The sequence below is a fragment of the Humulus lupulus genome, chromosome 7, assembly GCF_963169125.1.
Source record: "Humulus lupulus chromosome 7, drHumLupu1.1, whole genome shotgun sequence".
NCBI classification, from domain to species: Eukaryota; Viridiplantae; Streptophyta; class Magnoliopsida; order Rosales; family Cannabaceae; genus Humulus; species Humulus lupulus.
In genome coordinates this window covers 7,797,645-7,812,216 of record NC_084799.1, presented here as the reverse complement: position 1 = coordinate 7,812,216, position 14,572 = coordinate 7,797,645, and the positions used below count along the sequence as shown (strand labels likewise).

General features: G+C 33.1%; 1 protein-coding gene across 1 annotated transcript; it reads left to right on the top strand.

Annotated features, from left to right (window-relative positions):
* The first annotated feature begins 1,024 nt into the window (after positions 1 to 1,024).
* LOC133790568 (sugar transport protein 10-like) lies at positions 1,025 to 4,198 on the top strand. Its single transcript, XM_062228238.1, has 4 exons — positions 1,025 to 1,160; positions 1,471 to 1,796; positions 2,458 to 3,087; positions 3,608 to 4,198. The coding sequence occupies exons 1-4, from the start codon at positions 1,025 to 1,027 to the stop codon at positions 4,097 to 4,099; spliced, it is 1,584 nt and encodes a 527-aa protein (XP_062084222.1). The 3' UTR covers positions 4,100 to 4,198.
* Positions 4,199 to 14,572: the final 10,374 nt, after the last annotated feature.

Here is a 14,572-nt window from a genome sequence, read left to right as displayed (position 1 = left end):
CAAATTAAATTCTCATCCATTTTTTTACTTTTTTTTCGTGCCGAATAATTAAATTTCAACTTAAAATAAATCTAAAAACAATATGAAAACAGCCAAAAAAAAAAAAAATGCAAAACTATAAAAAAAAAATATAAAAATTTCTTTAAAATCATAAAATTGAAAGAAAATAATTGTAAAAATGTAATTTTTAGCAAAATTAAGCATTTTATTTAACAAAAATAAATGTAAATTCGTTGGACTTTTGTTTATACCCCTTCTAAAATAGAAGTGCCAAATATAGGCTAATGCAAATATCCAATCTAAAATCCTAATTAAACCAGTTATGAAACTATAAACATTTTCAACCTTCTTCTCCATTAGGCCAAGGGGGCTCTTTTATTTATTTATATATTTAAAATAAAAAAAGAGAGATTGAAACTTGGGGGAGCAAGAAAAATGGATCTTGGACAAAAAATTACTAGCCTACTTCATTGGTCATCCAATCACTGCTCGAAATGTTGTGTGTGAAATCTTTATTGACTCTATCCGGGGCAAGATTAGATTAATTAAGCTAAGCCAACTTTTAAGCATGGTTGTCAATGTGGCAAAAGCTTAGAAAGGAAATGACTCATTTATCTAATTACTTGTTTTTCTTTGGCCAAGAGAGATAAGAAAACTAAGACCAATTCCTCAAATTTCCACGTCTCTCAAAAGCAAATCTCCATGAAAAAACACTAGTTATTAGTAGTATACTTGGTTTGTTACAAAGATGAAGTAATAGTCAATATGATCAATCGGGTCAAAACGCCAAACACGTAAAAGTTGTTAACACATTCTCACTATTCTTGGTTTATTGCAAGCCATTTATAAATCAAAGAAAAAAAAGTCATTAATTCATTAAGCAAGGTTCTTAAGTGAGAATACATATACTACACAATATAAGTTTATAGCTTATTACACATAGTAAAAGCTAAGAAAAAGTGTGTATTATTAGTATATACATTTGTTTAGTTTATAAGCAAAAACAGCTATATAAGTATTCATTATGGCGATAGGAGGAATGGTGGTTTCACATGTGGGAAGGAACTATGAAGGCAGTGGCCTCAATGCCTTTGTGGTGGTCACTTGTTTGGTTGCTGCAATGGGAGGTCTCATCTTCGGCTATGACCTTGGAATCTCAGGTCAATCAATCTCAAATAATAACATACATATTATTATATGCATGAATATATATAGAATAACGAGTGAAAATGATCTTTTTTTTTTTTTTTTTTTATCATTTTGCATTCTGATATAGTTTTGATAATCTTTTGCAAATGACATCAGCTTAAAATTTCAATAAACTGTCTGAAAAATTTCGACCAATCTAGATGTCGGAGACCATTTTGCAAAAAATTATCATAACTAGACCATAGTGCAAAATGACTTCAAAACATAGGTGATTTTGTCAAAAGACCGGTATATATTGTTATGTTTTGTTTTTGTTGGCAGGAGGAGTTACTTCAATGGAATCTTTCCTCAAGAGGTTTTTCCCATCTGTATTCAGAAAAATGAACGACGAAACGATTCAGCAAAACGAGTACTGCAAATTCGATAGCGAGTTACTGACATTGTTCACTTCTTCCCTCTACCTAGCAGCATTGGCAGCCTCATTCGTTGCTTCAGTTATAACCAGGTCCTTTGGCAGAAAAGTGTCCATGCTTATTGGAGGAGTGGTCTTCTTTTTAGGCTCTATACTAAATGGTGCTGCTTCAAACATTGAAATGCTCATTATTGGTCGCCTATTGCTTGGTATAGGTGTTGGTTTCGCCAATCAGGTACATAAACAACCCTTCCATCAGTGATTAGATTAATCATCAAAAAATACATTAACACTTTGTTTGGTAAGGAAAAAAGAAATTAGGCAGGTAGGAAAAAAATAAGAAGGAAAGATAATGTTTAAGATGAAAAAAAAGTTTGTTTCCACCGTAATTGTTTGGTAGGAAAGAAGAAAAGAAATTTAAATTATTTTACCATTACATTTATACTATTTTGATTGTAATTTTAAAATTAAAACGAGTAAAATGATATATTAGGAAGGTGTGTGACTCACCCTTTTTTTTTCATTCATTTTTCATTTCCACCTCTTTTCTCACTTGCCAAACATAATTTTTTTCTATCTTTCTTTCCACTTTTCTTTCCTTCCTCTCTCTTTTCCTCCTTGCCAAACATACCAAACATAGGCTAAATTTAATCTAAATACACACACACATATATATATATATATATCAAGACTTGTTCCTAAATGAAACTTGGGATTTTGTTTCGCTTAAGATTAGATTGATTGAAAACCAACACAAAGTACATTAATCTAAACATAAGTACATAAAACCAATAAATACAAAATACACAACGGGATTTGTGTCCACAGAATCAAAATCCTTGGCCATAATGTTTATATATGTTGATCATAACATAAATATATGTATATGTGTACAGTCAGTCCCACTCTACCTATCAGAAATGGCACCAGCAAAGATCAGAGGAGCTCTCAACATAGGATTCCAAATGGCCATAACCATTGGTATCTTAGCAGCCAACTTTGTCAACTACGGCACAGCTCAGATAAAGGGTGGTTGGGGATGGAGAGTCTCGCTAGGACTCGCCGCCGTCCCGGCCGTGATGTTGACGGTCGGAGCTATCTTCTTGCCTGACACTCCCAACTCCATCCTCGAACGAGGCCACCATGAAGAGGCCAAGAGAATGCTGCAAAGAGTCCGTGATGCCACCAACGTCGACGACGAGTTTCAAGACCTCGTCGACGCCTGCGAAGCCTCGAAGAAGATCCAAAATCCATGGAAGAACATCATGTTGCCTCAGTACAGGCCCCAACTCACCATTTGTATCTTGATCCCTTTCTTCCAGCAGCTCACTGGCATCAATGTCATCATGTTCTATGCTCCGGTGCTTTTCAAGACTCTGGGGTTTGGTGACAATGCTTCTCTCATATCTTCTGCCATTACTGGCGTTGTTAATGTCCTTGCCACCATAGTCTCCATTGTTTCCGTCGACCGGTTTGGAAGGAGAGTTTTGTTCCTTGAAGGTGGCACACAAATGGTTGTTTGCCAGGTATTACATACATAGATTATTACTAATACCTCCTTCTTGATATTATCAATTGAATGGTGTAAAACTCAACATGAGGTGTGGCATCGTTAGTCATACCTCATAATTCTTATTAAATTCAAATAATTGAGACTTACACAATATGACATCTGCACCAATAATGTCCTTTAGCCATTCTTTTTGAGCTAGCTAGAATCTTATAAATTTAACACACTATATGATATTTTTTTTAAAAAAATTAACACAATTTTATTTTTATATTATAGTCCTGTTTTATATAAAGTGTTACTATCATGTCCCTCTTATTTTTTTTTATCTCATTTTCACATATATTCTTAAAAAATTTTTTACTAACAGACATATTTTCTTTACTCCAATAATATTTTTTGGTTTGCTACTGCTCAAACTAAAATTCATTTTGATCAGTTAAAGAAGATATCTAATACTTTCTTGAGCTTTTCATCATTAATGAATTAATGAATAGTAATATATATTTTTTCTTCTTGTTTTTGTATATGTATAGATTGCTGTAGCAATTCTGATAGGATTGAACTTTGGGGTATCTGGAGAAGGAGTGCTGACCAAACCAGAAGCCGATCTTCTACTGGTGTTGATTTGTGGATACGTAGCAGCATTTGCATGGTCATGGGGTCCATTGGGTTGGCTAGTACCAAGTGAGATATGTCCATTAGAGATTAGATCAGCAGCTCAAGCCATAAACGTCTCAGTCAACATGTTTTTCACCTTCATAATAGCTCAAGTCTTCCTATCCATGCTTTGCCACATGAAGTTCGGCCTTTTCTTCTTCTTTGCTGGGTTTGTGATCATCATGACTGTGTTCATCTACTTCTTCTTACCAGAGACCAAAAATGTCCCCATTGAAGAGATGAACAGAGTGTGGAAAGCTCACTGGTTTTGGGGCAAGTACATACCTGATGAGGCCGTAATAGGAGGCCACCATGATTCTACAACAACAGATGATGATTATAATAAGCCAGCCAACAATGCCGTGTGAAGACCTTACTCAAGATTTTGTAGTGAAATGTTCATTTTGGTGTTTTGTTATGATCCATAGCAAAATTTTATTGCAATTTTTTTTTAAAAAAAAAAGAAAAAAAAATGATTACCAAGAAAAAATGTAATAAATATTGCACTGATTTATAATAATATACTCAATCTGAATCTTCAAATCATATCAAGTTGATTCTTTGGTCTTTAATGGCATAACTTGTTTAAATATGTTTAGTACATAAGGATGATTATATATATATATAAATATATATATTTATAACATTACTTTTTCGGGTGAGGATCCGACATTGGAATGGTGAAGACTTTTCTCGGCTATATACACCTCTACAAAAATTGTTAGTTTTGCCCAGTAACGTTTTGTGCCGGCAAAGGTTCTTTGGATTTTACTGACGTGTTTTTGCGTCGACAAAAGACGACGTCGAAAATCTGTTGGAAATAGAACTTTTGCTAGCGCAAAACGTACTTCGCTGGGAAAAGTTACCTTTAGTGACGTAAAACTGCGTCGGGAAAAATAAGTTTGCGCTGACGAAAAACTTTGTCACGAATTTTATTTGGAAAACACTTTTAGCAGCGCGAAATTGTATTGGCAAAGGTGGACATCTTTAGTGACGTAATTTTGCGCCAGTAAAAGCTAGGTATTTTAGTAACGCGTTTTAGCACCGATAAAGGTGATGATTTTTACCGACGTAAAATTGCATCGGCAAAAGTTTTTTATTTTTTGAATTGCGTCGATAAAAATATTTTTGAAATTAAAAAAATAATATTATTGATTTTAATTTAAATATATTAATATTAATTAATAAATTTCGATTTTAATATATTAATAATTATTTAATTTGTTTAATAATATTATTTAATTTAATTAGAAATAAAATAAAAATTAAACCGTTATAAATAAATAAATAAATAAAAATGATTTTATAACTATTAATATTTATTGTCTCTACTAAACATGAAAATATAAAACTAGTTTAGTAAATTAAATCTTAATTAATTAAACTTAAAATAAATAAAAAAGTTCAACAAATGTGTAATGTCCTCCTCATCATCCCCGCCCCTGTTGTGAGTATCATCATCACCTGGACCATCGTCCTCGTCCGGATCTTCATTTGGTAAGTCGACAGTAAAACCAGGAGCCAATACACCAATCTGTTTCAACAAAGCATTGAGCAATACATCTTGACGCCGTTGACGACTCTCAAATTTAGTCGTATACTTATGATGTATTATTTTCAAAACAATAAATTATGATGTATTATGGAAGAATCATAAAATTATGTCTTATGCAATTTTTTTTTTTTGCCTTATTAGCAAGAAATTATATTATAATTAAATTTTTAGTTAATTATTACAATTTTTTTTAAATCATTTAATTATTTGTTGCTTTTATTTATTTATTCATTAATTAATTAAATATTAATTAATGAAAATATAATTTTAAATTTATTTAATTATATATTATTATTTAATAACAATTTTATTATATTTGTATTTTACTGAATTATATTTGATTTTAATTAATATTCTAAATTAATTATGTTTTCAACATTACTTAAAATGAACATTAAAGTTTACTTAAAATTTAATTATTATTTTTTATAATTAATGTTAATTTTCCTAAGTTTAATAAAATTTGGGCGCTATATTTTAAACTATCCCAAAATTTTATAAAACCTGCAAACTACACACAAAAATATACACAATATTCCAAGAGCATGCACGGCATAAACCAAGGTTAATAACATATAACAAATATTTTTTTTAATAACATCAAAACAATTTATTTAATAAATATTTATAAAAAAATAATATTTAATATTAAAAATATAAAGTATAATACAAAAATAAAATGTTGTAGATGTGATTTCCTACAATTGATTAGACGAACACCAGCAACCTGTCAAGAACAAAGAGAGAGAGAGACGAGAGTTCAATTGAGAGCACCGATGGGGTGTCAGCCAAAGAGACTCCGACGCTCAAGTTAGTCAGATTGTAACGAAAGCTAACTGAAAGTAACAAAACTATGACGAAAATAATGATATAAAGATGGAAGGATGAGTAGTAGGATGGTCAGAGTGATGACAGAGACGACGACGGAATTCAACGATTAGGTCAAGTCCGGTCAGGTCAGACCAGGTTGACTGATTCTACTTGCTTGACTGGATCGCTTGGAGAGAGTAGTACTTCGTTTCAGCAAGAGGGTAAAGTAAAGTAAAAATGGTTATCAGATGTCCCGTTCTCAACCCCTGAGGGTCTTATTTATAGTTGTTCTTTTCGTTCCGTTCTCCTTTCATCTATCTCGCCCGTCTAACCAGTTCTCAGTGATTCTTCTCCGATCTTTATAGGAAGAGGAGCTTGTACTTTGACTGCTTCAATGTCCCTGGTTGACTAAATGCATCCGGATTTGGGCCTGGGCATCAGCTAGCTCGTTGGATAGTTTATTCAATATGTGTGATCCCATTTACATTGGTTTGAGCCTTACTAGCTTATTGGGCCTAACAAACTAGTCTGGCTGAATAGTTGGACTTTAAAATTGTAGACAAATTTTGTCTACTACAAATATAATATAATATAATAATTTAATCTATTTTTTTTAATATACATATAAAGCATTAAAATAAAAAAAATACATATTCAAATATGTTTTTCTAATTTTACAAAAACAAATTTTTAATAAATACTAAAATCATATATTATAAAAATAACTTAAAAATAGTAAATAAAAATAAATATATTACAGTGGGTCGGGATCACCAGTGGCTCGACAGAGGCTCGGGGACTCCAAAGAAACAAAAAAAAATTAAATGAAATTCATAAGAAAAAATAAAAAGATAAAATACAAAAGTAAATTAAAATTACCTTAGTCTGGCGGATTTGAGGAGGAGGAGGCAGCTCGGGCTCGAGGTGGTGGTGGATTTCAGGGTAGGTGGCGAAGGAGCCTCAGGGGTGGGTTGCCGATGGGTGGCGATGGAGGCTTGGGGTTGCCGATGGGTGGGTTGAAGATGGGTAGCGAAGGAGGCTCAAGGATGGAAATGGAGAATTGGGGTGGAGATGGGGGATCAGGGTGGTGGAGGGTGAAGAAAGGGAGAGAGAAAGAGAGTTAGAAAGTTACAGTTAGAAGAATGGGAAAGAAGGGCTCGACGGTTGTGCAATATCGCTATGACTTTTGCCGGCACGTTTCGTTGCATCGTCAAAAGTCTACAATGCGTTGGCAAAAGTCAAGCTCAAAAACCCTAATCCAAAATGACCCCGTTTAAATAACTTACACTTTTCCTAACACAGTGTAGACTTTTGCCGGTGCAACGAAATACGCCAGCAAAAGTCTACCCACCAACCTTATTTAAAACGTGGGCGGACAGTAATATAAACATTGACTTTTGCCACGCGTTAGGTTAAACGCGCATGCAAAAGTTCGTAATAAAGGCTCTTCAAAAGTCTATGAATTTTTGTCGACACAATCCGAATTGCGTCGGTAAAAGAAACCTTTACCGACGCAATTCCGATTTGCGCTGGCAAAAATGACCTATGCCGACGCAAATTAACGCCGGAAAAAGATGGAGTTTTTTCTATCGACTTTCGCTAAATGCATTGGTAAATGTTTGTTTTACCGGTGCAATTTCGTATTGAGTTGGTAAAAGCCTACTTTCTTGTAGAACGTGCTGCTAAAAGCCTACTCAGATTCCTAAACAAATTCCACCAACCCTTTGTCAACGCGTTTGGTGGACAACATCAGTAAAACATTCTTTTGCCGGCGACAAAATATGCCAAGAACAAATCAGACTTTTGCTGATGAAAAAATGGAACTTGCCGGGAAAAATCACATTTCTTGTAATGTATAGCTAGGGTTACTACAAGTATGTTGACAAACTAGTTATGGTCGATTTAGCCATAACTATTTTTAAGCTTCAGATGACTAAATTCTATCAAACAAACAAAAATATACGCATCCATAAATGGTTAGCTTTTGTAGTGAAGAATAAAATCAAGGAAATAAATCTTCACTTGCATTTAGACTATATTATCGATGATGATATTTATGTTAGAATATTTATTTATATGATATATAAAATTAATTATGTTACAACTAATTGATTTAAATTCATTTAATATACCAAAGATAATATTTTATTTATTGATAAATATTCTAATTAATAGTCAATATTATTTGTTACCCAATTTTGTATATCCCAACTCATTGAGAGCATATTTTAATCTGTGGCAGAGATTGTGATGGAATGTCTCTCTCTATAAATATAGAGCACCGGTGCCCAAGCTCAGTTCACATTTTCTGTCTTTCAAAGAGTTAGTGAGAGCTTGGAAACTCGTGTACTGATTCTAATTTCTCTTCCTTTTCTTTTGTAGATCTAAAGCTAGATCGAGATTATCAATAGAAATGGCTGGAGGTATACAATATTCGATCCTACTAATTTTATGTAACAATTTATTTATTCCGCATTAGGATTGTTATGTATCTAGATTAATTTTTAATATAACAATTTACTCTTACCGTTTACTTGAATCAGTAGTCAACTCAAGAGATTTGACTAGTTTGGAGTTGGATAGGTTGGAATTAAGCAGTGCTTATTCATTTAGACTTGCAGCATTGAAAACTTTGTTATTGAAAAATGTTTGCTTTGTAAATAATGATGTGGTATATATTTATGTTAATGTTGGGTTGCCCTTTTCTTGAGAAATTGTTGTTAAGTGAGTGGTTTCCCTTTGGTGATCTGCTATGTTTACGGAGTTTAATGTAATGCCCCAAATTTCCTAATAAGGTTTAGGACCTTGATTAGGAGGTCAGGAGAGCCATAATTGATTTATTATGTTATTAAATGATTATATGGATGTCTATGTGAATTATATTGTTATATAATGGTAAATGCATGCATATGTGTTCATTTTTAATTATAAGGGCATTTTGGTAATTTGGCCGTTGAGGGCGTGATTATGTATTTTCATGCATGTGGGTAAATTATAAATAATACCACATTATATGTGGATTTTTTTGAGCCATTCAACATGAGACGATCATGGAATGAAAGTTATCAGTCTAGTCATAACGGGATTAGTTTCAGGGCTAGGGGTGACTCTCGAGGTAATTTGATGATTAGAACCTTGCCGGGAATTAAAGGGTAACGGGATATGAATTATTAGCATTTGAGAATATTGAGAATAATGGGAATTGGATGTCGTTAATTATGATTAACGAGATAGGCAGAAAATGACAGTTTTACCCTTGGAGGCCTTAAGAGGATTTTGATTAACCTAGGGGCAATATGGTCATTTGGGCAAAGGATATATATCATTCAGAAAGCTGTAGAAAATATAAGAAAAACAGAGCATCATCATCCTATCTCATCTCTCTCCCGTACCTCTCATTCTCTTTTCTAATTTTTTGAACCCTACTTGAAGAACCAAGCTAGGAAATCAATGTTTGGAGCTTAGAACCTTAGTTCAACCTGAGGAGGACTCAATTCAAGCTTGAGGTAAGAATTCAACCATGAACTCTGGTTATACTCTGTTTTTCATTTAGTTTTCAGCTGAGAATTTTGAAGTGATTGGTGGAGAATTCAATGAGGTTTTTGGGAGAAGTTTGCTTGGGTTTTGATGAGGTTGAGGTATGAATGAAGTTCAGGGGTTGAATTTGATGTTTGGGATTGGTTTGGGAGCTTAGTTTTCAGAGGAAGTCGCAAGGAAGGAAACCGGAAAAAATTATGGTTTGCAGTTGGTGCCCCAACGCTAGGCAGGGCAAAGAGTGGGACTCTCTCTATTTTGGGGCAGCGCCATCTAGCAGCGCCCCAGCACTGGTCCATTTTCCAGCAAGCCTATTTTAGGGCTCGGGATGACTTTTAAGGCTCGGGGATGGGTTCCTTTACCATGGTTGGGTATTTTGGGAGTCCCGAGAGTGTGGGATTGGTCACATGAGTGAGGTTTTAGATTATAAACATTTTTATGATTTATTTTATTGCTGGGATTCCATATTTGGTTATGACTAGGTGACTGCTAAATGTTCAAAAGATTGATCGTTCTCAAGAGTCATTCTTTTACTAATTCTTGCTCGAACCCGAGGTAAGAAAACTGCACCCTATCTATGTGACATGCATGGTTATTATTGAGGCATGTCGAGTGTTTAAACGTGATGCATGAGAAACATGTGATTAGGGCATGCCATGAATATTGAAAATGAGATTGATCAGAGCTTGAGTCTCTGTATTTATGCATGATCCTAATTATGCTAGCAATTATTAAGTAAGCATGTTGAATGCCCTGTATTTGTATATTTGACATATGATATAGGCTTGGCAGCATTGCTTACTTGTGCGTGGCCCTGACTATTCAGGATTGGCATTGGTCGAGTGTTATTGACCTAAGAGCCAGAAACAGCATAAGCGTCATGAACGCAGAGCCGATAAAAGATTAGATCTAATCGATATCGGCATTGAATGACTCAAATGAGCATTAATGCTAGACCGACCCTAAGTTCGATGAAAATTATAAGCGCTTGTCTAGTCTATGACTAGCTACTCAGAGCCAGGGCCAAAGGCCTAGGTGACTGTTTGTCACATGGCTAAGGGAGCGGAATCCCACAGTTGTGACTCTATGGTCACTTGGTAGGTTTATGTTGGTGACTATTCATCAGATATCTATCTCGTTTAAGCTAGTGAAATGATCACTTATTTGTAAAGCCCAAGTGACCCTATCGTCACATGGCTAATGGGAACGGAACCCACCTTAGTGACTTTTACAACGGTCACTCCTCTATTTAGGGCTAAAAGCCCTGGATGATTATTATGATCATCGGTTGATGTTTTATGCTCAACATTACGTGAACTTATTTGCATGCGTGATTAAGGCTGTTATTGCTAGGGATGCACTTTATGATCTTGTTTAACGCCCAAACGTGACTTCCACTTAGCGGTTGTCGTAGTATAGATCGAGCGGTCGATTCCACAAGAAGGCAAAGAAATAAAGTTAATCAATAGATAAATGTTAGAGATAAATAATGTGAGTAAAATAGAACAAGTGATATTTTTGTTGTTTTTTAAATTTAAAGATTAGAAATAAAGATAGAATAAAATGTGATGTAACAATAGGTAACAAGTAGGAAAGATCAAGAGTCACCAATATGCATATTTATTTATTTGGATCTTTGATTCACAAAAGTTACACAAATGAGAAGTTCACATCCCAACTATTCATTTGGAAGATTTAACATTGAAGCACAAATATGTTTTACAAAAATGTATTCAAGTGATTATTATTCTTTACCATGGAAAGATGAGATAAATGTAAAAATGACATTATACCATTGGCAATAATGCAATAAAATATTGGACGTAAAACCTAACACAAATATTACTTTTACTATTTATAAAATAAATAGAAAGAGCATGACTAATTCTATATAGATTTTAGCAAAAGTACATATATATGAGTGAGATGGAGAAAATAATAAAGATATTATCTATATTTATTTTCATTAAGTTGATAATACATAGACAGCGCATGACAAAATCTATATACTATTAGTAACATAAATATAGATAATAAGATGAAGAAGTAGAGATGAAAGAAACTAAATCACTAAAACATATAACTTTAAGCACATGGTGAATAAAAAATATCAAACAAAGTCATAATGCATATATGATCATCCTAACCTAACTAAGAATGTTAGCCTAATATGCTAAACATTCTCATGAAATTCTAGAGAGAAAATATGAAAAATGAGACTAAAATTTGGTAGAGTTTTGCTACCTCAAAATTATATGGTAAATGTGAAAGAAGAGTCCCTATTTATAGATGGAGAAAATGACTAAATAAACACACAATAAAATAAAATAAAATAAGTTACAAAAAAAAACTAAATAAAATAAAATAAGCTACAAGAAAAAAAACTAAATAAACACACAACAAGCCTTTTTTTATTTTTTTATTTTTGGTATCTTATTTTATTCTATTTTTCTCTTTTTTTTATTGTAGTAAAAAAAATAATAAATAAAAACAAACTTGAAAAATATATATATATATATATATAAATTGGTTGCTTGACTATTTGTTAGTTTAGTTTTAATTTATTTATTTTTTTTATTTTAATTATTGATTCCTTAGTTTATTGGTTGCTTATATTTGGTTAGTTTAGTTTTGTTGGTAAAATATTTCTTTTGTTTAAATATTTTTTTTTTGTTATTTATAAAATAAATCTGAAATATTAAGAATAAAATATAATTTTGAAAAATCAAATTTTATTATAAATATTAACCTAGTTATTTTGGTGTATGGTCAATATGTCTTTTTTCTAAAGCACCAAAAAAAGATAAACTGTAAAGCTCAAAATGATAATTTTGCAAGGCCCAATACCCACAAAACATAGGTTGAAAGTGGCTGATGACAGAAAAGGGTTTTGACCCATTCCCAGCCAATGAAAACGTGCCACGTGGCTGGGAGAAGAGAAGGCAGATGGTGTTGGGCTTTGGTTGCTTCGGATGGGCCTCCTGGCTGATGGAGTATGAGACTTGGAGGCTTACGTTGGGTCTTTGGGCGTGAGATGCTGGAGAAGCATAAGTGTGGGCGGGAGAAGCTAAATGGGCAGCTGCTGGAAGGGGTGTTACGTTGACCTGGTCAACGCAGGAGGAGAGGCTGGCTTTGGGCTTTGGGAGAGTTGGGCCTAATTTCTGGGCTTCAGTTTTTGCAAAAATGCCAATTTTTCCTCCTTTCTTCAACTTTGTTTATTTTTTTCTTCTTTCTTTTCTTTATGACAAAATACATTTTTAATACCTACAAAATAACAATAAATTAAATCATAATCAAACATTTTCATTTATAAAATAAATTATATTAATTCAATGAAAATGTTAATTAAACTTAATTTATTTTGACATTTAAGATCAATAAAGTTGCAGTTTTTACCTCTAATCAGATCTGATGACAGGTTAATACTATTCTTGAGCATATTGAGTTTTTTTGCTAAGTTTCGGCTCACGGGTGCTATGTGGTGCAGGTAAAGGCAAAAGAACACTAGATCATCCTTGAATTGGATAACTTAGGTGGCAATGTGTACATATGAGGCTGCTTGACTGCCACGACCGAGAGTTGAAAGAGGAACTAGGGTTAAACCCTGTTTTGCCGCTTAGATCGTCTGGTTGTAAATATTTTCTTGTAATAGACCTTTAAATTATATTTTTGGGATCCCAATGTATATAGTAAACGTTCTAATGAAACGTTATATCTTAACCAAAAATTTTAATACCTAAACTGCTAATAATACTTAATTACATATTTATGGCCAAATGACTCGATTAGCGAGTTTATTACTGTTTATGATGTGCACCGTAACGGTCCCTAAAGTTTAGTGCGTTGCATTTAAGCCTCAAGTTCCTGCAAATTAAATATGTTGAGTCTGCACCATCCCTTCAAGTTGAAGCCATAAATCTTGAATATTTGGTAATAAACTGGTTTGTCTTTCAAGACACAAATCTTTCTGCATGCAAGGCAATTAGAAATCTCTCATTAACTTTTAATGGATGTTATAGTATACTTTACGAAGAAGACTCATCATCATTAGAGAATCTTATTTCAAACCTTCCACTCCTTGAGAATTTGACTTTATATGACTTTCATAAACTGAAGTTAGACCACATTAAATTCTCAAATCAACCGTTGAAAAGCTTCAATGTGAAGAACAGGTGTACCAGATATGATAATTGAATGGATGTTATCATTGAATCGGCTCCAAAATTAGCATCATTTTGTTATAAAGGCAATACTAACTTTAGCATATCAATGGAGTCTTCTCATTTGTGACTTTATTTCAAGTTCATATTATTACATACCAAACATTGATGTGTTTATTTGTTTTCTTAAATATATATGAAGGTTCTCATCTTGCCTGAATATCTTAAGAGGATATGTCGTTCTTCCTTGTTTAGTTGGGAGAATCTCATAATTGTGACTGATTGTACACTAAAGAAAGAATCAAAGTTGAAAGATACCTTGTTGTGGATTTCACCTACTTTAAAAACATTATCTATTAATGAAAAAAAAAACATATTTTAGTTGTAACTGAATGAAGATCTTTTATTTCTTATTTCTTTTTTTTGTTATTTATTACTTTGTTTAAAGTGAACACGTGATTTTAATTTAGTAAATGACTTGATGAGCTGTCTTTTTTTTTTTGTGCTCTAGTATTTATACTTTCTTTGTCTAAGTTTTCCCTACCTTTTTGAGCTGCTAAAAAATGTCTTTTCCAATAAACATTCTATGAAGTATTTGATGCTTCATTGTTTATTGCCCGTGTTTTGGTGATCTCTCACCATTCATCTTACATTTTCTGGTGTGAAGCTTGAAGGATTTCAAGCTGAATCTTAAGGGGAGCTTGAGTAGTAGCCGGAGGGAGTTCAGCAATTGGAGGGAGTCCAACAACGTACAAAACTAGTGGGAGGTTGGTTGCTTGAAG

Bases quoted from the DNA above. Each gene is read 5' to 3' on its own strand.
- LOC133790568 (XM_062228238.1), top strand. From the start codon at position 1,025: ATGGCGATAGGAGGAATGGTGGTTTCACATGTGGGAAGGAACTATGAA. The intron at 1,797-2,457 runs GTACATAAACAA...ATATGTGTACAG, and splicing joins GTGTTGGTTTCGCCAATCAG to TCAGTCCCACTCTACCTATC. The intron at 3,088-3,607 runs GTATTACATACA...GTATATGTATAG, and splicing joins CACAAATGGTTGTTTGCCAG to ATTGCTGTAGCAATTCTGAT.